This window comes from Mauremys reevesii, linkage group 18 (genome assembly GCF_016161935.1).
Source record: "Mauremys reevesii isolate NIE-2019 linkage group 18, ASM1616193v1, whole genome shotgun sequence".
Taxonomy (NCBI): domain Eukaryota; kingdom Metazoa; phylum Chordata; order Testudines; family Geoemydidae; genus Mauremys; species Mauremys reevesii.
Genome location: NC_052640.1, coordinates 8,375,352 through 8,399,242, shown reverse-complemented (window position 1 = coordinate 8,399,242; position 23,891 = coordinate 8,375,352). Strand labels below are relative to the sequence as shown.

Genomic DNA, 23,891 nt, shown 5'->3' with positions numbered 1-23,891 from the left:
AGGTCTATTTTCATCCAGCCGGCTTTTACCATCCCTGTTGTGGCTTTGATACTGAGGAACTAAAATCACCTTTGCAATGATTAATTGCTTTCAAAGATCAAATTGCCATGCGTGTGAGTTTTAAAAGGCAGCCTGAAAAGTGTGGGCCACCACATTGTGCAGCTCAACAAATTAGTCATGATCCTAAATCCTGTTTCACTTTGTTCCAGTGGCCTATAACTCTCCACTTTCAAGGCACATACTGTGGCTGGGAAATAGACCTTCCGTGTCAGACAATCAAACCTCCTGTGAGCTTAGTTGCAAAGATGAAAATGCATCAGTTAGGAAGCAGCCTTGAACTACACTGTGATGTTCACCAGGGTACAAACTGGACAGCTGTGTCCCCTCTGTTCTCTAACTTTTTACGCTGCTTTGCTGTGAGAGCAACCACTCCTGGCCAGCTCTCCCACAGCCTCCAGCATGTAAATTAACCCCAGTGATACTGCAGGAGTGCTTCAGTCAGTCAGTTTGCTACCCTTGAATTATACTGTAGCACGACACCAAGAATTTCCCAGTCCCAGATTTGTCCCCAGAAATGTTCATCTTGTACTGCCCAGCTCTTTCCTTTTGAACAATACAAGGTCATAGAAAGCCTGTCATTTCAGTCATGGAAAATGATATGCACAGACCCTCTTATCTCAAACGCTTCAATCCAAACACACTGGCTTAGATAAAATATAACAAGTTTATGAACTACAGAAAGATAGATTTTTTTTAAGCGATTACAAGTAACGAGGCATAAAAGTCAGAATTGGTTACAAAGAAATAAAAGGTAAAATGCAAGCTAATACCAAATTTAACAAACTAAATGAATTTAAAGCAAAAAGGTTTCTCTCACCATAGGCTTACAGCAGTCTGCCTGAATCCCTTCAGCAGGACCCCTTCCCCAGTCTTTGTCTTTCAAATGTTATTGATGCCGGGAGTAGAGATGAGGGGAGAGAGATGATTTGGGGCCTCTTTGAGAATCATCTTTAGCTGGCATTCAGGTGATAGCCAGACTGTTTACACAGGAACCCCCAGCTGTTCCATTGCCAAATTGTAAATTTCTGCCTCACAACCCTCTTCCTGACAAAGAATGGCCACTTAACCAAATGATAGTCCATTTCATTATGCTGACACCTGGTTGAGGTTCTGACTAACCTTTTGTCTCCGAGGAACACATTTGGGCTGCTTCCCCAGATTTGGAATATGCCTTAGTAAGATCATACAGTAGAATCTTAACTTTACATACAATGTTGCCACACACATTTTATCAAGCCAATAATGATCAGCAAATTATGTGTTTTCAAATGATACCACACAAGACATACTTTGTACAAAATTTATCATAGTCTTGTAAAAGTGGTGAACATAGGGCATATGTGACAGTCTGTACCCTATGATGATGCAGGGTACAATGTTCCAGTCTGCCATGGAATTAAGTGAAGTACTGATACCAGAGTCCAAGATTATTCATATTCCGAGGTAGGTAAGCATAAACAATGAGTCATTCAGCTATCAGTTGCACATGTGCTAATGTATACAGAGTGGATCTTGTACATGGGACCTAAGGAGTATTGTCTTGTGACTAGGGCACCGGATTGGAAGTCTGGAGTTCTGGGTTCTATTTCCAGCTCTATTTCAATTTTGACAAATTGGCATTTTCCAATGGAAGGCCGTTCTGCCAGAAAACATCCAACCAGCCTGTTAGAGAGTCTGGAGAAGCATTAAAACAGGAACCAAACTCTGCACCTCATGGGGTGTTCTCATCACTTATGGAGGGGAACTAGACACCTGTACCCAGTTTCTCAGCTGGTTTAAATCAGTGTCAGTCCACAGACACCAGCTGACAGTCTGGCTCCAAAGTCCTAGTTGACCTTACTTTGATGCTCTTAATAGCCATCCCAGGACCACCTCCATCTTTCAGCAATCATGTAAGTGCCATGGGAAATGCTTCTCTAAATTAGGGTAGCACGGTGCAGAAGCAAATCTAATTCAGATCCTACATTTGTGGAACTCCATATTGTGCATGAAAGTTTAGTAGTTAAGCCGTTCTTTGTAGCTGGGATCCCAAAGAATAAAAGTCTGAGTTCATGGCTTAAATTCCCTCCTCCCAACAAGTCCTAGTAATAACAAAGCTAAAAATAAATAGCCTCTACCTCTGTTTACCCAGGCGCAGCACCTTGATTTTTCTTGAGCTTAGCTCTTCAGTATGGAGATGCTTTCTATTCAGAAAGTCACCCCTGATCTCCGTCCCTAGCTGCATGTTTAGATGTTCCTTGCAGAAAGTTAGGCACTCATCTAGGGTATCCACTGAAAAGAGCTGTATTCTTGTGCCACAGCTCATGAAACCCTGCTAGGCCCCTTTGGCAGAGAACCTGGTGTCATGTCATATGCAATTTGCATGAAATCACATATTTAATGAGCTGATGGGCCCTGTCTATAGCAGATTTATTACCTGATGAGGGGAACATAGCAAGCAACCAGCAAATATAAGTGCAATCACAGATGAAAACAAACTACTTAGTGGGTTCATGTTGATGGTATAATACTTCACCAATACTAACCTAATGAAGCTTGACTGCAATTCTTTCTTCTCTGCAATGAATTAAAGAATGTATCACTTCGTTTTTGCATATCCAGTATAGTAACCCTACTGTACTTGGTCAGGTTACTTCATCCTGACTCTGACTCCTTTAATGCCCTCAAATTATATTCTTCTCTGAGGAAAAGCCACCTACTCTTCGAATCAGATGCTACATTTACTTTTTAAAAGGGGATCATTGTATGAAGTCTTGCTTCTGCTTTAAATTACCTCCCTCAGCCATGGTGCCAATTCTGCCACATACAAATGAGCTCCTTTCTACTATAAGTGTGCAAATAATTTTTTTAAATTCCACTGGTGGAGATTTGGCAATAAGAGCTCTTCTGCTGTTGGGATTTTTACATAGTTTTAATCAGCAACAGTGGCCATATCTACTGAAAATCTCTTGCCTTGTTGGAGTGAAAACCCAAAGTTCAGATGGGCTGAATAGTTTTGCAAGGCCAATATGCACCAAGTGTAGGGAAGGCAGCAGTAGGCCAACTGCAAGCAGGCTTGCACTTTACCGTCTTTCTCAGCCCAGTACAGCTGATCCAGCGCACAGGGCAGTGCACTGGGAGACACGGGTTCCAGTCCTGGCTCGGCCACTGATCATTTCTGCCTCAGTCTCAATCTATAAAATAGGGATGGTGATGATGCTTGCTCACTTTTGTGAACACTTGAGCTATGATTACGTGCCGTGTGTTACAGTTGGGCTTTTATGGAACGCCAGTGTGTGGGGCCTCCTTAAATTAAACACGAAAAAGCTCAACAGAAATTCAAGCACATAGAAATGATTGAGCCCTCAGGTGTGTTTGTGGGTTAAAGGACAAACTGGCCATGTGGCCAAACTCTGTCAGCTTCAGCAAAGAAACTTTGCCCCTTGCTCCCCATCCCAGCAAACAACCTGGGAGAGCAATTTGCTACAATTAACAACAGGTGGGTCCAAGCTGCACAGTTAGGCGCTAAATCCAATTCTAACTCTCCCTCCCACCCTCAGCAGTGAGTAGATCTGGGCTTCCGGCTAAGTCCATTATAGAAATAAAGGTCTGGCACCACGTTCCCTTCTGGGTCCAGCCTTCCCCAGAGTGTACAAGTGTGTCTTGGCTTGAGGCTTTTGGTGCAGCTCTCTGTAGCCAAAATCTATTAATATTAAATATTTGTATTGCCAGAACACCTAGGAATGGCCCCCCTGTGCTAGGTGCTGAACAAGCAGAAGAAAAAGACAGTCCCTGCCCCAAAAGCTGACAGCCTGACATGAAGCAAATTACCTCGGCGGTAAACTCTTCCAGACAGCAACAGGCTTTTAGTTCTGTGTTTGTGCAGCACCTAGCACATTGGGCACCTAGGTGATACTGCAACCCAGAGGACGATGATTCTCCATAATAACCAGCTAAGTACAATGCTCCTGATGTCCCTCTAGCTAAAAAGAAACTTTGGTCAAGATGACTGGAGCTGAGTGGCAGACTTCACAATGGCTACATCTATATAGGGTGACCAGATGTCCCGATTTTATAGGGACAATTCCAATTTTTGGGTCTTTTTTTTTTTATATAGGCACCTCTTACCCCCGTCCCAATTTTTCACATTTGCTGTCTGGTCACCCTACATCTATACTTGGAGCCAGGGGTGTGGGTCCCAGCTCGCACAGACACATATGACCTCGCTGTCTCAAGCTAGTGTACTAATGAGTAGTGTAGCCATGGTAGCATGGGCAATGGGGAGCAATGGCATGGGCTAGCCGCCCTGAGTACAAACCCACCTGGACCCTGGGGATGCGTATTCGGGACGACTAGCTCATACTGCTCACCGCTGCCCATGCTACCATGGCTACCCCAGTGTTTTTAGCACACTAACTCGATGATAGCTAGCTCTCAGTGTGTCTGTGCGAGCTGGGACCCACTGGCAACCACCCCTAGCGCCCAGGGAGCTGTAACATAATTGGCAACCAGGTTGCCTAAGCAAATCGTATTTTATGTTAGTAACAATTACAATGATTTGTTTAATGCTCCGTTAGCAAAGCTACTCTCTAAAAAACCTGGTCTGACTCTTAAAAATCAGAAATCCCTGGATTACAGAAGGCATTATTGCGGAGGCTGGGTTTTTTTCCCTCTAGCTAAACCAGCTGTGCTTGTATATACCCTTACTGATCTCTAGTAGAGAAATGTTTTTATGCCTTTAGCTGCACCTGCTACATCTATTATGTGGATTACTCTCATTTGGGTTTGAAGCTAGTTGAGAAGATATTCTGAGTCCAGAACGGTAATCCTTGACCAGTTTCTCTGATGCTGTAGATACAGGCAGCCTTATCTTTAGCATCAGCCAGGCAGTTCTTCTTTCACATGCTTTTCCCCCTTTATTAAATAGTTTTTTTTACTGTGAATGCCTTAGTGAGGAAATCCACTTTCTATTGAAGCGTGGCCTTCTGTGTGTTTCCTACTGTGTCCCAGCACTGGTGCAGCATGCAGGATCTTGCTGCATAGCTTTGCAGATACAAACGGCTGACCATCTAGGAAACTTTCAGGGATGTAGAAACTCATTTCCTTCCTCTTGCTATGTTAATTTGACATGTCCAGCACACAGGACCCTACAGCTGCATTACTCCTCATGTGTGGTGTGTTGTAGCCTCTTTGAACATGCCCAGTGGATCTAAATCCGTGCACAGGATTTTTAAAATGCCCTTGTGCATCTTAATGCCATGTTGAGATGGACAACAAGCACTTTGCATTCTCTAACGCTGACTTCTAAATGCGTATCGACTTTCACCTATGCCTCACTCAAGGCAATGGGTAGTTCAGTCTTCATAATCCATTTAGTCCTTGGTGTGTCTGACTTTGTTTCCAATCTGTTCCAGTTTCTGTGCACATGGACACTGGGAAGTGGGAACTGGATGGATGCCACTAAACTTGTTTATCTTAGGCCACAGAGCAGCCACTAGATGTCATGATGGGCTGGACTTGAATTGGTGACTTAGGGCATGTCTACACTTACCTCTGGAGTGATTGATCCAGCGGGGGTCAATTTTATCACGTCTAGTGAAGACACGATAAATCGACCGCCGACCCCTCTCCCATCAACTCCGGTACTCTGCCGAAGTGAGAAACGTAGGCGGAGTTCACAGGGGAGCATCAGCAATTGACCTACTGCAGTGAAGACACCGCATTAAGTAGCTCTAAGTATGTCGCCTTCAGCTACGCTATTTTCGTAGCTGAAGTTGCGTAACTTAGATCAACTTAGCTCACACACCCCCCCCAATGTAGACCAGGCCTTAGCAATAGGTTTTACAGTCCCCTAAAACAGCCAGTCAACCCTTGATAGTGCTGCATTCAGTGACACTACTGTCAACTAATTTTGGGGCTACTTTCTTCAGCCACTTTCTGAAATGCTCGAATATCTCTGAACTCTTAAAACTGCTCTTTTTAAGCCCTCCCCTTGGCTCTGCTTTCCTCCTTGTGATTCAAACAGTGTTCTTTTCAGAACTAGGCACCAGGGCCCTGTGGTTTCCTGGTACTTGGAACATAAAATCTCCTAATTCTTCTCTCACAGCTAGCTTCAGAGGCAATGGCGTGATTGATATTTTCCATCGCTGCATTAATGGTCATGGTGCAGTAGTTTTAATCTGTTTCTGCTCCACTTTTTATTTTCAATAATCTGCCTTAAATTTTCTCAGCCCTTCGAGTCACACAAAGTGAATGTTGTGTGTCTTAATCTTACCTTGTAACCTAAACTCGGGGGGCTTTGGAGGCTTTCCTATGGCAGAGCTTTCTGAATTCTGAGACGTCTGGGGATGTGGCTGATGTTGCCTGATGTTTGTGTTCTGTGTTTTAATGAGCTTAGCAAATACATGGTTAGACAGCTGCATTCAGCTACGGGGCCAGATTCTGATCTTATGCCAGCTACTCACAATTTACATCAGTGTCAGTGAAAAAGGATTTATGTTACATTAGCTGCTAGAGGCCCTAACTAAGGGCCACGCTGGACCAGGTGCTGCACAAACATTAGTGAGAGATGGTCCCTGCCCCAAAGAACTTTCAGTCAAACGAGACAGACAAAGAGTGGGAATGGAAACAGAGGCAGAGAGCAAGGAAGTGACTTGCCCTTCATGCGGCAGGTCAGTGCCAGGGCCAGGAATAGAGCCCAGGTTTTGGTGCAGTATCCATTAAACTCTAGACTGCCTCCCATATCAGCCCTGCCTCTGTATTGGAACCTTTTGTGGTGTAGCAGATTTGATAGTGGCTCTCAATTACAGACAGTGACCAAAACAAAGTGGGGGGAAAAAGTAGATAGAAGCTGTAGCCGCTAAGCCGCAGATCAAAATTGTCCCAGAATTTCTGGGGAGCTTGGAGCGGGAGGGTTGGTTCTAGCTTTATCTATACAAAGAGGTGGGGGAAATCTTCAAATACCACAGGCCTGGTTTGCCTTTACAGCTCACGACTGTCAACTAGCTACCAGTCTGAAACACCCAGCTAACATCTCTGTGCCTCCATTTCAGCCTGCGTTGCCTTCCTGTGCAATGTATGCAGTCTCTAAATAATCCGTTTCTCCAGTTCAAGCAAACCAAGGTTGCCCCCGCTGAAGGCCTTGTTGGCAACTTCCCCAGAGCCTGCACCTAACTTGTGTACAATCGAGCAGACGGTAACCACTTCTAATATACTCTGTCCCCCTCCATCGAAACCAAGTGCTGTGTCCTGGGAGCTGTAGCTGCCTCTCCAGGCCAAATTTTTGTTTTAAGGAGCTCAGCAACTGCAAGCTATTTTGGAGGGTGCAGGGAGGCCCACTCAGGCCAAAGCTGAAGCAAAATTTTAAGAAACTTGTTTGTTTGGCTTTGCTGGTCCTTGGCTCTGTCTGGGGAGAGGAGAATCAGAGCTCGCTTCCTGAGAGACCCTCTGATTTACTGCACATTGTCTCCTTCCTTGGTTTGTTCCCAATGGTTCTTAACCCTTAGAGCTCTGGAGAAGAGTATGTACTTCATCCTCCAGTCTTCAGCTGTTAAAATACTGCTCCCGCCCTCTTCCATCCCCCAGAGCAAGACCCCCTCCAGAGTTCTCCGCCAATCACCTGGATAACCCATCCCGCAACAGGAGCATAATGGACTTGCATTCTCTCTTGTCCACCCATCCCATGTCCCTGGATGGAGCTAACCTGGGCTCCATGCTGGTTCCCCTCCACCCTTAATTTCTACTCCTGTGTCGTTTCACCTCAGCTGGCTTCCAGCCCAAGGAAAGACGTGGGCACTGGAAGCAGTGAGAAGTATGGCCCATCACCAGCACAGACCAGGGGAAGGCAGCAGGTTCCTGGTGAGGCAGGGAAACCGAGCCGGCTAGGTCTTGCTGCATCCTAGAGTCCTGACCTGGGGGTGTTTCCCAGCACCTCCTTTCAAACACCCTGGAAATTAGCCTGGTCCTTGGTGACCTCAACCTGGAATGGAGCTGGTTTCCCTATGGTTAAACGTCTGTCAACACACTGCTGAGATTTTCTCCTGACACATCAGTAATAATTCTGTAGTCGTTGTACATTATTTTTCATTCAACTCACCTTGGAAAGAGATGGACATGCTCTAGCTTGAACACCCTGACAGTCTGTATTTGCTTCATTCCTTACATGTTCCAACATATTCTGTTTCCTCTTTGATTTTAAAACAATGTGTCTTTGTAATTGTCTTCTGGCTTGGGGGAGTGTTTTTCTTCTTTTCACCTCTTTGTTTTTGCCTCCTCAGGAGAATTGCTGTTTAGCTGATGATCTACGGACTTCCTACCAAAGTCATCACACACAACATCTGGTAAGCCACTCACCTTTTTATAAATTCAGTCTCTGCTATATCTATTTATGGGTGGAAATTGGCATATTAATAGTTTCATTTTGGTTACAAGGGTAATGAATTCTGTCCTACATCCTGACCACAGCTAAGAAAGCTCTCTCCACCCCTTTGTAAAATCTAGCGCCACGATATAATAGTGCAACTAATCCATGCCTGCCTAGGATTTTGCACTTGTCGCTTTGCTGCAACATGCATCAACTCTGATCTCCAGCATGTCAGCAGGGATAGAACCTAGATATTCCCTGCCTTCCCCCAACTCTAAAACCACAGGCCTCTCTACCGCTTGCGCTAAAGAAGAATCTGTCAGTTGTTAGAAGTAAAGAGCCTATTAAACAGTTTGGCAGTTTCCATTCCATCATGAAGATGGCAGTAGTAGGTGAATGCAGTCTAATCTCTATCATGAACAGTGAGGCATCCGGGTCAGATCCTACCAATTTAGGATAACCGTGTTTAAATTCTCTTGAACAACTACCACCTGCATGTTAGTTCAGTATTGTTTTGGTTTACAGCCTGAATATTGCCTTGGTCGCAGGATAGCGAGCCAGAGTTACTGAACCTCAAAGTTGCTGGACTGAGGCCAGTCCAGAAAATGGGGGAGAAATAGTGCTACTGTGTAATAGCTGCTTGGTGGCTCGATTGAATTTGGCCAGTGGATCTCTTAGCTCCGCACAGATGGTTGTCCACATCCCGGAAGACCATTGCTGCTACTATCAGAACTGGGTCCTTTGTTAGCAGGCTCTATGGGGAAGCAAAAGGATAGTCATGCTTTGGAGACTGAGCCACCTGTTTACACCCTAAAGATGCCTTCAAGTTACAGCTGGGATGGGAGCAGGGGAGAGTTTGCAGCACTGCTGCTTGGGCTGCACCTGTTCTGTAGTGAACAGGGCCAACGAGAGCTGGGGGAAGCCAGTACAAATTACCGGGGCCCGGCGGTCCAGAAGTGGGCCTGGAGCCCAGCTTCCCTGGCTTCGTCAGCCCTGTTTAGCCAGTCTGCCCTTGCTGGGGGGCCTGAAAAAAAATTTTCACCAGGGCCCAAACCCGCACTCGGCGGCCCTGAAGCGAACAGAGGACTTCAATCTCCAGGGCTGTCAATCTAGCATTTTCACTAGTGCAAAATTCACCACACCTTTTTTATGAGTGTATTTCATTACTGCCAGACACAATCTCTCCTTTGGTTTCTTTATGGATAGAGTGGCCACTCTGGTGAAAATGCAAAAGTTTGGATGTTCTTTTTATGGGAATTTCCTGTTGTTCTGAAGTCAGATGGCCATCTTAAAAGTTCAGAGATCACTTCCAACCTTGGAGCCCAAACCCATGCTCTAGGCCACCTTTATGTGCTGCAAGATGCACCTGTTTTTCCCAAATTCCCGAGGACATTTTTTTTGTGGTGGGGATGGAGTGGAGTGGTGTGGAGCTGGGATCTCAGATAGGCGCTGTTATGGTATATAGTACATAGGCTGGATAGAAGTCAGGACACATTTGCTCTCTGTATCTATCACCAAAGCCATGTAAGTACTTAGACAGCTGCACATTGGGACATGTTTGCTCTTAGTCATCTTGCTCAATGTTTTCCTCCAGCTTCAAACAGTCCCACACAGAAATAACTCTGGTGCCTAGTGTTTTGCATTTCTACAGGGCTTTTCATCTGAGGCTCTGTCAATATAGAGGAAGGTGTCTTGGTTGTGTTCACAGTATCCCTGATAGAGAGGCAGGAAACCTGAGTCCCAAAGAGATTAAATGAGTCAGTAGCAAAGACAGAACCTGCTCCAACTTCATTCTGTCCTAGGCATATTTTCATCACTGTTTTATATCTGCATTTCACTTCTCTAGGGTCTCTCAGCAAAAGAGTTTGGTCCTAATAAAAGCAACCTATACATTGTTGTCCATCGCCTGCCTTAATTCATGTACCCACTGGAATTTCTCACTGCAACTTAATTGGGTTAAGTACTTGTAATGCAATTCTCTAGCAGTCTTAACCCTATTCCCAGGTGGCAGGTATGGTTTCCAAGGTATGCCTATTATATATACATTCTGGCGTCTCCAAGGAGACAATCCAGATTTGTATTTACTGATATCTTTTTATAAGCGTGTGTTGCATATTTGAAGACAGCCCCTAACCCTGCCCCTTTTGGAGTCAGGTGAATATTAGAGAAGTACGGTATTGAAATGGTATTATACAGCAGTATTGGCATACATTTCTTATGCATGTTGTTTTAATAAATTGGCCCCTCTAATGCTTGTGAACAGTTCCCAGGCTCATAAGTAATTTAAGATGAAAATGGGGAACAGAACGGAAAAACTGAATGGAGACCCTGACACAAAACAGTATCTGGAGCAGTGTCTCCTCTTTCATAACAAACCGGAACACATCAAAATAAGGACCTGTGCTCCTGCTCCCACTCAAGCTGGGATACAACTCTCACTGGGAGGAATGCTGAGGGGGTAACCTTTTGGTTTATTGCAAATTCCAAAAAATCAAAAAATCTTTGTTTCGGGTCAAACCAAAAACGCAATTTGTCAAAACTTTCAGTAAGTAAGAAAGTAAAAAGAGAGAGAAAATTTTATTTTGAATTTTTTTGTACATTAAAGGAAAACTTGAAATGAAAAGTCACTTGGAATCAAACCATTTTGATTTTTCTCAGTTTTTTTTTAACTGAAATAATTTGCAATAGATACAAATTTATAAAATGACTTTGTCACCAAATCTGCTTTATCTACGTACGTACTTATTTATTTTAAAAGTTAGCCCCATTGAAAGTGGGTGCAGGGTTGGGTGCTTGGGCACTTACTCAGCCAATCTTCTGTCTGGGTTCTAGGCAATACCACTGAAAGCCGTGAATCCATTATTTCAGGGGTGCCGTGGGCTTCTTGAACATTGAAACCAGACCCATATATCTTGCTGACTCAGAGCCTGCTTCACTGGGAGCTGTGCCTGAGTGATGGTTAATTAGTTAAGGTGTGTGCAGAGCTTTGAAAAATAGCAAATGCTAACACTATATACCTGCAAAGTATGCTTAACTTTGATAAATTCACCCTTAATATACTAAAATCTTCCCCTTAAAGGAATTGCCTGTGGAATAAACCAGGGTTTTTATATTGTCCTTAAGAACTTACTAATGTCAAATGCTTCTGAATTTTCATCTGCCTCCTGTAATTGGGAACAGAACAGAACATGTTCTGAAACAGACCACTGGAACATTATTTATTCCCCAGCCCGATTTCATTGCTGGTAATTGTAACCAGTGAATGGTTATGCTGTATTACAAATTAAAAACTCAAACGCTTTATTCTTTTTTCAAAATGTTAGTAGTTTGCCCTTATGCAAATGATGATCATTGGAGGCTATTCTTGGTCACTGAAGTCAATGATGGAAACTCCTATGGGAATGTAAGCTATAGCAACACTGGCGCTTTTGAAAAATCCCACCCCTAATCTTTGCTGTTGAACCACCAGCAACCTAAGAGCCTGTAATATCCGGGTTTAAATAAACTCAAGCAACTAAAATTAAGCCCCTCCATTTGGATTTTGCATTACAAACAGGAGGTGTTTACAAAACCTGGTAAGAAGGGAAATATTTTTGTGACTCTTACTTGTGTGTCAGTGAAAAGGGTGTTTTAATGTAAATGATATCCCCTGTAGTGGTGGAAACCCAAACACTTACAAGAGCATACAAGTGCATAAGAACTAGAGAGGCCTCTAACCTACAAAGACCATCATTCCGTGGCTGGAAGCAGAAGCTAGACAAGCTCCAACTTGAAATGTGGTGCAGGGTAATTAACCATTGGAACAACTTAACAAGGGATATGGTGGATTTTCCATCACTTGAACTCTTTTAGATCAAGATTGTTTGCCTTTCTAGAACAGGTGCTCTATTCAGGCAGAAGTTACCAGCTTGATGCAGGAATTATTGGGTGAAATTCCAGGATCTATGTTATGCAGGAGGTCAGACTAGCTAATCATAATGGTCCCTTCTTGTCGTAAAATCTATGAAATTAGATGGCTATGCTGACTAGATACAGGCCTGAAACAGAGCTGGTCTGTTTCATTGTCCAAGTTGCAAGAAATTCAAATAACAAACACAACTGCCAAAAAGCAAATTAGATTTTTAAATACTTTCTGCTTAATTTTTAATTCATTCTTGGTCAGTATTGAAAGCTCAGTGTGCTGAGCTCCAAGCTATTGGTTTGGGTTTGTTTCTATACATTCTCATCATCCCAACTGCGCAAACATGAGAAGTGTTAGCCAAGATGTTTTTCTTCCTTGAGAAGTTATGAGGAACTAAAAAGACACTATGACAACGTGTAACATGTTTGCAGATGGAGGAGCCAATTCAGAAACATTCAGGAAGCCCCTTTCTCCCAGATCATTGTCTAGTGTGAGAACCGAACCTATTTGAAGGTTCTAAAATTGTTGATTACTTTGTTTTTTTCATTTACGCTGGACATGGAGGTGAGCTGTGAAGTTTGGATCCAGCTACAAATATCCCCAGGTCTTCAGTTCAATGAAGTCCAGATCCAGTGTTTTCAATTGGACTCATCTCTCATTTTCATTCTCTCTGTAATTCTGGGTTCTGTCTAAGAGCAGAATTGGAAGTGCCAAAATACCGAGGAAATACAATGCTGATAGTTGTATTTCCAACTTGTTCAGAAATAGAAGACAAAATATATCTATTCCTAAAATTTCTAGTCAAATTCTGCAGATTCAAGAAAAAGCATCTAAGCATATGGTGGCTTGTCAGGACTGCACCTGAACTCTGAACCCATCGCTTCTGGGAATGCCATGGTGACTTGCTACTGGCATGTTGTCCATGGCACCCATTCTCTACGCATTCAACATGCAAATACTTTTCATTCAACCTTAGGCACAATCTGCACAAATGAAATGATCCAACGAAATGATGTGGGGGAAATGAGAGGCCCATTTATTAGTCAACTCCGCTCAAGGTTGGCCCATCTGCCCCTCTGTAGATGGAGACAGAGGGGTGGATGAGCCAGACCAAATGGTGCTGTGCCTGTGACCCTTTGTGCTAAGTGGCAACACCCAAAGCAGGGAGGCTGACCCAGTCCTGTCGGATGGGACCTACTGCTGGAGGGTGAATGAGGAGTGGGCTTGCTCTGCGAGCCCTTTCCCCCAGGCCTCAGCTTTCAGCACCTCTGTGATGGGGGGTACTGGTCCAGCAAGAGCTGAATTGGGCCAAGTGGGCCCAATCAGCCCATTAGGCTGCAATCTGGGAGGAAATCCCTAATTAGGGGAAGCTCACCTGTGCGGGAACAGGCAGGGCTTGTATAAAGACAGGAAACTGGAAGCAGAGGAGGCTGCAGAGAGGTAGTCTGCAGTCACTCCTTGGGAGAAGGGAGGTGCGTTTGGGGAGCCATAGAGACAAGTAGCCCACTTCTGGGAGGAGGGAGCGATGAGGCTGGCAAACCCAGAGGAGTGGGGAGGGCCAGGAGGTAAGGAAGAGGCTCAGGGAAAGGCTGCAAGGTGCAGGTGGGAACCACACCTTGGCTGCTGTTTAGAGGGACCCCGAGCCAGAACCCAGAGTACAGGATGGGCCCAGGTTCCCCTGCCAGCCACTGAGGGAGTGCACCTGGGGCAGTGAATGGGAGGACTGTTGGGTGGGAACTTTGAGACACAAACCCTCCCCTCCCCCACCTGAATGGGAAACCCCACCGTGACCTGGGTGGAGGCCCAAGTCACAAAGGGGAGGCTGCGGTTCCTGGAGTGAGCAAGGGGCCGCAGGCTGAGAGAGTGTAACCGCTGGAAGGGACATCGGCCTGGCAGAGCTGATCCCCAGAATGGCCAGGAGGAGGCCCCCTCCCGTGGTGAGTAGAGCACCCCACCACAACCCCCCCCTATTCTCTTGCATATGTTGATGTAGCAAAAAAAGACATTATTTGGTGACCTTTCTGTGACTTATTTTCTCCTCACACCTCTGCCGTGAAATGCACTAAAAATGTCTGTGCCAAAACCGTAGCCTTAATTATGCTCCCCTTAAGGCCCTGATTCAGACAGGTAGTTAAAGTAGGTGCCTAAGTTTCAGAACGTGAGGCAAGCGCTGTCTTAAATAGAGTCCTGGATCTAAAGGACGTCTCACAGTTCGGAAGCTTTGGAATGTTCAGGGATTTACTCTGACAATAATTGCATTTAAATTGCCTCATCAGTTTGCACCACGCTGTCCTAGAGAATATGAACAAACAGAAGAAATTCTTCCTAGAAGTTTTTTAACTTCATAGCGGCTTTTCAGCATTCAGTACCCAGAGGTAATGGGTCATGTGCATTTGCAGGCACCAAATACACGGTTGTGTTTGGGTTTCTTTTTAACTTGACAGTAGCAGTTGGGGGAATGAAGTTCAAATGCAATTTTTCTGAGCCAAATGGCAAAGCCCAGAAAAACAGATGTGGGGTGTGTGCCCTGAGCCAAGATCAACTTCACAAAACTTAAAAAGATCAGTTCTACAAAAACTAGAAAAAAATGAGCCCGTCAGTGTCATGATGGATGGGAGTGAGGAAATAGCTCGAGAATATTCAAACAAAAAAAAAATTTGCAGCACAAAAATGTTAACATTCTGGTGCCATTATTTTGTTATGGGTAGGAAATTATTTCAAGCAGCTGAAAGATATTTAAATACCAGCCTCTCCCTGAAATACAATGAGAACAGAGGCCTTATTTCTCTGAGCTAAGTCTGCATTCATTTTAGGATCAGAATCACCATTCTGTAAAAACCTTGACATGTGCTTGCACTAATCCTTGTCTCTCTCCTGTCTGGGAGAAAATTTTGATTTTGTAACACTTGTTCGAACTGGTCAGGAAAACCAAAATGAAATATTTTGTTTGGGCCAGTTTGACCTGAATCAGAATATTGAGGATGTTGAACTAACCTGAAATGTTTTTAGAGTCAAAATTAAATTGTGTTTCTGTGTTGTGGCATATTGCCTAATGGGAGTCATAGTTCGGGTCTCCTTTCTCTCCTATGGGCTGGAATCCCTAGCCAGACAGCATCTCCCACAATGCAATGTAGTCTTCCCTCTGGCAGAGTGATATGGTGCATCATGGGAGTCACAGGACTGCAGGTGCCTGATGGGAGATGTAGACCAGCAAGGGAGCCTGGCCCATAGGGGAGAATGAAGGAATCGGGCACCCAAACTACAATTCCCATTAAACGATGCACCTTAACAGAGAAAATTCAGTTTAATGTTGAACTGACTTGAAATATTTTGGGTCAGTTCAATAAACCAAACCAACATGCTTTAATCAGAAATACCAAAATTAAATGCTTCATCATTTCCCAATTGAAATATTTTGAAAATCTTCATTCTGCCAAAAAAAAATTGACATTTCCGCTTTTTCTCCCAAAATTGGGACAAGAACAAATGCTGAAATATTGGAATTTCTTACGGAATGGAAATTCCACTTTTAGCTCCGCTCTAATCAAGTTCTTGTGGAGGGAGAGAGAATTTTTTGCCAAGGGAAATTTTTGTTGTGCTGAAGACCTGATTCTCGTTTACACTAAGGCCCCTTGATGCTCCTAGGGCTGTGTAACGGGGCCATTATGGAAATCAACATCATGCTCTGAGTGTCATTTTCAAATCACATGTGAACATATTATTTGTGTTGTAGCACCTTGCAGCCTCAGCCCCATTGCGCTCGGTGCTGTACAAACATAAAAGACAGTACTGGACCCAGAGCTTACAATCGAGGTAATAAGACAACAAGTAGACCCAACAGACAGATGGGGGCACATCTGGTGATGGTGAGATGATTGTAATAATCAAATGTTGCACAATAGGCCAAATTAATCCCTGCTGTTACTCTGTTAAGGCAGAGAGAACGCTGGTTCACAATCATTATGCCAGGGGTCCCCAACGCGGTGCCCGTGGGTGCCATGGCACCTGCCGGGGCATCCATGTGTGCCCACCTACTGACCGCTGGACAAGCAGCCGCCAAAATGCCACTGAGAAGTGGCAACATCAAGAAGCCGAAATGCCGCCTCTTGATGACACTCCTTCACAGCGGCATTTCGGCGGCGACGCCTCTTGACGTTGCCACTTCATGGCGGCATTTCGGCAGCTGCTTGTCCGGCGGCCACGGTCCTCGGCAGCTAGTCGTCCGACACCCGCCCCACGGAAAAGGTTGGGGACCACTGCATTATGCCTTGTTTCCAGGCTCTCTTTTGCAATGAGCAGGCAGGAGGCCTGTCAAAGCAGCTGAAAAGGAACAGTCTGGCTATCTCCACTAACGGCTGCAGCTGCACAAGAGGTGAAAGTAGGGTGACCGGACTGCAAGTGTGAAAAATCGGGACAGGGATTGGGGGGTAATAGGAGCCTATATAAGAAAATCAGGACTGTCCCTATAAAATCGGGACATCTGGTCACCCTCAGTGGAAGAGAGGAAATGGGCATTGCGTTTCAGGACAAGCCACCAGCAGAAGCGTTTAAAACCCCCACTAATCCCCCTGCTATGATTTCCCAGGGAAGCGATTGCTGTAGCTGCGGGGGGAGGGGGAATGGGAAGGGAGACACTGGGTCCTATTAACATGGGGTCTGTGCTGTAAGGATGCATGAGACCCCCTGCTCTAGGCCCCGGTAGAAGGTGAGCTTACTTAAGATGTCTGAATAAGATAAATGCATAGCAAATCCTGTGCTGATTTTCACCGTACCCAGAAGCAAACTGAGATGTCAGCTTGGTCTGGACCGTAGTGTGCACCAGCTGGTACCTGTGCACGCTGGGCTAGATTTAGAAGAGTGGGTGGTGGTAGCGAATCCCCCTGTCAGCAGGTATTCACCCCAGCGGACAGGAGGTGGTGTTCTCCCTGTTCTCCATTGTGGTTTCTACCAATGGAGCAAACTCCTCTTCCCTCCCATAAGGTGCTACTCAAGGGAAGCCCTGGCTAGGCCCACTCCTTGGCTGTATGAGCCCCTTGTCAGTCAGACCACCAACCTCTGGGCACGTGTTGATCCCTGTGGCCCATCTTCCTCCCAGCATCACTGAAGTTGTAGCCACGTTACCAACACCTCATTCTATAGCAGATCCTTTGCCCACAGGCCCCTCCTTCAGATTCTCTCGGGGTGAATCTGACCCACCGCTCTCACAACCCCTCAGGACGGGATAGATTGCACAGAGCAGGGACTCTAACTGCAATCAGAACAGCATCCTAGCTGGGAGATTTTAACGTGACTTTTCACACCAAACCAAAACATTGCCGAGCAGCATGAGAAATGGGAGTCGCCTCTGTGAAAGTGGCCAGCACAGACTTCGGTTCAAAGACCCTGTGTCTTTTGTGTTAAGTCCCTCCCCATTCTTTATTGACCCTGGTTTAAAAAAGCTCCTTTACGGGGTTCATGCAGAGAAGCCCCTGTCTGCCATGCTACCTGCGAACGGCTGCCATTTCCTGGAAGCCATACAGAGATTACAAATGTTTACTCTGTATATTTGTCTAAAGCATCCAAGTGGAAGGCTAGGGGCAGCGTTTCGGGGCTTACCACATGCTTCATCAAGCTGAGCTTTTACTTGCAGGGAATCCGCAATAACATTGAGTTGCTACTTAAGCTCCACTGTCCTTAGACGAATCTGTAGCCTGCGGCTCCGATGGAAGGGGTCTCTTTTGGCAGACTTGCTGTAAAAGATGAGGTGCCTCGTTCCTGATCTCCGCTGTCAGAGCAATTCGTGGCAGGCAGTGGTGTCAGTAACAAAAGACATACCCATGGGTGAGTTTGTAGGTGCTTGATTTTGTTAGGGAAGCATGTGCCTACTAATAGAAAGCAGTATCAGATTCCCCCCAGCAATGTTCCTTCCTGGTCTCCTGTTGTTTAAATAGCCTCTTTTATCTTACAAAGTAGGTGGGTGGGCGAGATGGGTGTGAACCAAAACGCCATAAGGTGGAATCCAGCACCAGATCCAAGCTTCCCAGCTGGTCTATCTCTCTAATGGGTGGTACCAAAAAAGGATCAACGCATCTCCCTTCCCACTCTGGGGAAATTCAGGTCAGGATCTGAACGCTGTAGTTCAGGCCTCTCTATCAGTGATGGTCCCGGTCCAATTCCTAGCGTGCAAGGCTCAGCACAGCCCAAATGCCTCTGCACCGTTGTCACCCTGGCTCCGAGTCTCAGCAAAGTAACCCAGAGGCTGACTATTCTTTCCTCTTCGAAGGTGGCCCTTCCCAGTCAGAACTGAAGCACACTGCGGGGGGGGGGCAGTGAGAAGCTTGCCTCTGCCTGTTCTCTGGATAGCCAGGTGGACTCTAGCTCCAGAATTTGTCACCAACACTCGTCAGTTTCAATAAATCAGCATTTTCGGCCAAAAAAGGTTTAATCAAGAAATTCCTGACCAGCTCAACTCACTAGGTACGTTACCTACATGAACCGTCTCAAGGCTTTCTAAGTACTGAGCTTTAAATAGAGGCTCAGGGCAAAATTCACCCCTGGGCAATGGGTCAGGATTGCATAGGCTTGTGTTAACTGTCAGCCCAAGGGTGAATTTTGCCCTGCATGGCTATTTAAAGCTTGGTACTTAGAAAACCTTGGACGTTTATGTAGGTAATGCACATTGTAAAGATGACCCACGCTGCCTTGTGCGGTCCCTCGGCACAGGGTCAATCTCACTCTAATGGTGTGGTCCTAATCTCTTGGTTTTAAAAAGTAGAGGTTCCCCTTTATTCAGAAGGGGCAGTAGCTCCAGTCTGTGGAACGATCACTGGCCATTCTGTGGATTCAGACTCTTCTTCCAGCACAGTAGCATCTAGGCTGTAGCTTCATGACAGATGAGGATACAAGCAAGTCAGGGGAAACACTCCTATTTTTCATCAGATGTGTAGACAGAAGAGCTAAACCCATAATGAACTGTTCAGGCTTGTATCTCCTGCTGACAAAAGCTGCTGAGAAATGAGTTCCCAAATTTTGGCTGTTTATTACAAAGTTCTATGTAGATAAGGCTTTGTGATGGAAGAACAAAAAGGCAAGAGCAGGAAAAAGAGAGAGACTGGGGGGGTGGGTTTTTTTTTCAAACAGGAGGACTGGCTGCTGCTGCCCAGCAGTCACCCGATGCTAATTTTTCCATTGTCTAGACAGTTACATATCCAGGCAGTGTTATCAGCGTGAACATACTGCAAAAACACCCACTTTTTCTGCTCGTACTTACATGTATGTTGTGTTTACCTGTGGTGGCCAGTTGAAGAACTTGCTTCTCTAAAGTGCTGAGACATCTTTATAAATCTCTCTCTGGTCTGCTTCTGCAGCCCTTATGCACCCAAAATGGCAATTGACTCAATCTCTCACCAGTGCTGACATTAAGGATGTGCCTGATCCAAACAGCCCTTAATTTAAGATGCTTTGGGTGAACTTGGTGCTTGATCAGCATCTCTGCTCCGGGCCAAACCAAATTCTATGAGCCAGTCACCAAGCCCCTTTCCTTCCCCCTCTCAAACTTTGGTCAAGCTCACAACTTTTGTGGCTTGGAGCTGTCTCTAGCCAAAACCTGCTATTTCTCACCTTGTGAAAAACACCTGACCCTAGCAGCATCCCCTGGGCTGATGTTGCTGTTCGACATGTGCAGAGTTCCCCTGGGAGGGAGTTGGAATGTGGGGTGTGCAAGGACTGCAAATAGCCCTTGTCTGCATTGTTAGCAGCTGGTAACCAGTGATGAAATAACCTTTGTGTGTTTGTACCTTCTACCACTTGTGTTAGAACTCATATGACTTAAGGACCATGTAGAAGAGGAACAGGCTCCAAGGATTTAGCCCTTGTTTTTTTATAGTACAAGCTGGATCACTCAGTGCTCAGCAGCTTTTTAGGGTGATGTTTCCCTGACTTTGGCACTGTGTAAGTGCTTACGTTTCAGGGTCCACCTCTGCTGCCAGGGGATACAGCCTGGGCCAAACTCATGAGCTTTATTTACAAAAGACTAATATTTGAACTAAGCTCAGGCATCCTCAGCCAGCTGCCTCCTCAGCTCTCTCGCCAGCAGCTTCCTCTCTTCCCTTCCTTTAATGATGAGCTTGGCTTCCAGCCTCTGAACTGGCTTCCTGCACAGGGTCTGTGGCCCCCCCATTCATGTGTGTAAGTATGTTCTGCCCCAGAGGAGCTGGGTGCAGTGAATGCTGGATTGCTTTGCTCCAGCAAAGAATAGGGCATGTGCACAAGTTGGGGAGATGAGTAGTGGAGAACGTGAGACCTGAGTCGATCATTAAGGGCTTGGTTGTGCCTTGTAGCCTGGGGGTGGCATGGAGCTGCACTGTCCTAGAGGGAGCAATGGTAGCCAGGCTGCCTCACACAGCAGCCAAGATGCTTAGGAGCTCTATCTTTCGCCCAGCCAGTCAGCTTCACTGGACAGTGGGGGGACAGAGCCCTGGCCCTTCCCCACCCCCTTGGTGGGATCAGGGAAGTGTGGCAGGTGCAGTCCCTATACTTCTGGGATTGGCATTCTGCCTAGCACCTCTCTGGGCTGTGCCAGGAGGGGAGGGTTCTGCACAAGGGCCAATCAGAATCTGTCTTGGAGGTAGGCTGGGGAGCCTAGAGCACTAGGTGAAAGCATCTAAGCCATTGGTTCCCAGTCACCAGTACCCTGAGCATTACTCTCCACGGCTTTCCAGGGTACCTGTAATGCTCTGCGTGCTGGTGGCTTATAGGCTCTTACTTGTGAGGAGTCCAAGTCAGGCACAGTGTGCAGCTTTTCAGTGGCCTGCACAGCACCCTGAGAGGGGCAAACGGGGAATGAACCCAAAGAAACCGGTCACCCCCTGTGGCAGGTTTGCCTTCTCCCTTTTAAGTGCCATCAGCCTGCAGTGGTAGAGCCTGAGGGCTGCAGAGAATGGGACCCTGCGTGCACTGGCCAAGCTGAGATCATGTCCCAGAGACAGAGCATCCATCCAGGAGCTAAGGCAGGGAAGGAGGAGGGGTGGCCGTAATTCACAATCTGGGTGGCTTGCAGTGAATGTGCTGAGGAGGACTGGGGTGCTGAGGAAGTTTCTCCTCCTCCAAGATTGCTGTGGTCAGTTCCCCAGCTGCGCTCTGGGTCTGTTCTGACCACATCGTCCTTCCACCAGCTGGATTTGTTTGGCAAACTGATCCGACCCACAGAACCTCCTTATGGCATCGTCCTGCATATCTCGCGCTTCTTGCACGTCTTTAAGATTTGGCCCCATATCTATATAGAGATTTCCTGAAATGCCCCCTTCTCTGCCATGGAGGATGGTGACCCACAGGTGCCGACTCTGTGGGTGCTCCAGGGCTGGAGCACCCATGGAAAAAAATTAGTGGGTGCTTAGCACCCATGGGCAACCAAGCTGTCCTCCCTCCCCCGCAGTGCCTCCTGCCTGCCAGTGGCCCTGCCAATCGACTCCCCCCCCTCCTTCCCAACGCCTTCCATCAGCTGTTCCAGCATTCAGGAGGTGCTGGGAGGCGAGGGAGATGGGGCAAGCTTGGGGAAGGGGGTGGAACTGCATAGGAAGAAGTGGGGTAGGGGGTTGGGGGAAGGGGTGGAGTGAGGGCGGGGCCTGGAGCTCAGCAGGAGATGAGCACCCCCAGGGAAAATTGGAAACTGGCGCCTTTGTGGTGACCAGCACAAAGGCTGCATACAAGGGGATTTTTGAACAAACACAGAGTAAAACCCAAATATCTGTTCAAAATTAACATTCCATTTAATACTGGCTTAAATTGAGCTGGTCTTGAGAACATCCCGTTGTGACACTCACAGGACCAGATCCCCAGCTGGTGTCAATCACTAGAATTATAGACGTGTAGCACTGGAAGGGACCTCAATAGGTCATCTAGTCCAGGCCTCTGCATTGAGTATTATCTAGACTGTCCCTGCCAGGTGTTAATCTAACCTGTTCTTTAAAACCTCCTGTTGGGTTTAAAGCAGCCATACAAAGGGGTTGCACCGGTTGAATTAGCTACATTGGTGTAATTGTCTCATGTAGATAGGGCTTTGTGATGGAAGAACGAAAAGGCAAGAGCACAGGGAAAGGGGAGAGACTGTTGGGGTGAGATTTTCAGAAACACTCAGGATTGGCCTGCTGCTGCTGCCCAGCGAAATCTATGGTAAAACTCCCACTGAAGTCAACAAGTGCAGAGTTAGGCCCTGGCTACACTTGCAAGTTAGAGCACATTAAATCAGCCCCAGGCGCCATAACTCCTGAGGCGTCCATGCTGGTGAGGCACTTAGAGTGCCTGGACTCTGCAGCTCGAGCACTCCTGGTAATCCACTTCCATGAGAAGCATAGAACTTGCTGCGCCCTGGCTGGAGCACTGGGGTGTCAGTGTGGATGATGTGTTGCATTACTGCACTGTGATTGGCCTCCGGAAATGCTCCATAATCCCCTGAAGTCAAGTGGCCACTCTGATCATTGTTTTGAACTTGGCCGCAGGCATGCGGATATCCCCTTTCAAAGCTCTGTTTCTGACAGCCCGCATGCTTATCTGCTCCAGGACACAAAGCAAACCATTACTGTGATGCTCCTGCTGCAGAGGCAGGCATTTGTATGTGTAAGAGCGAGAGAAGCGGGGGGAGGGGGACTGATGGGTTTCCCCCTTCCCCCTGCCACTGTCTGAACTTACAAGATAGCATGCTGACACACTCTGCCCCCCATGCTTTGCAAACCCTTTCCAAAGCACGCTGCAGCCACTTGCGCACTGGGATAACGTAGCTACCACAACGCACTGCTCTCTGTGGCGTTGCAAGAGCTGCAAATGTGGACATGCTTCCCAGTCACAAGGAGCACAGTGTGAACACACAGCAGCACTTTCCCTGCTGCTGTCTCCAAGGGCTGGTTTAACTCCCGGCGCTCTACATTTGCAAGTGTAGCCATGCCCTTAGACCAAAACTTGGGCTCTTTTGCAAATCCCAACCTCGGCCACCAACAAAAAGTAGAGGGGATTCCTGGCAGAAATGGATCTGGAGGAGGAGGGGCATAAGGTTTGCTCACATTCCTCACCTGGATTATGGCTTCAGGTGCACTAGGTGGGCAGAGGGAATGCCCTGTGTGTGTTCTCTCCCCATCCCCTTCTGCAGCTGGGCAGCGCCAACGGGACTCTGGCCCTAGGGGTTTGTCACAGTGTTGCTAAGGTGGGGAGATGGAGGAGGCTTTCAGAGATGGGAATGAGGGATGCAGGAAGGGGGTCACCCCCAGTTTAATGCTCCCAACCCTTAGGGTGTCATAAGAAACCCTGCTAAGAAAGTACCAGAACCCTTTAAAATCTAATATCATAAGGGAGAGGCTGGGAGCATGGACTCTTCCCCACGGTTTTGTTCCTGCCACTCTGTTTAGTTTTTTTCCATTTGGGGGCATCTGGTTGTCTTTGGCAAAATCAGCATCTCAGCTCATTAGCCTACTGTCCTCATTGTACATCCCTGGCTCCAAATAACATGCTTTGGTTCCAGGTTGAGTGCTGGTCTCTCAGCAACCCAAGGCAGCCGGAGAATTGCTCCTCCACCACGCTGTGGAAAAAGGGGGTGGGGTGAAAAGGAGGAGAACTATTTCC

At 46.5% G+C, this 23,891-nt stretch overlaps 1 protein-coding gene across 1 annotated transcript in view; it reads left to right on the top strand.

The window, feature by feature from the left end:
* Window positions 1–23,891, top strand: part of CCDC92 (coiled-coil domain containing 92) — a 198,553-nt gene that overhangs the window by 103,181 nt on the left and 71,481 nt on the right. Inside the window, exon 4 of the mRNA XM_039505088.1 lies at window positions 8,316–8,378. Within this exon, the coding sequence (XP_039361022.1) occupies window positions 8,335–8,378 (44 nt within the window). The 5' untranslated portion in view covers window positions 8,316–8,334. The remainder of the gene's footprint in view (window positions 1–8,315; window positions 8,379–23,891) is intronic.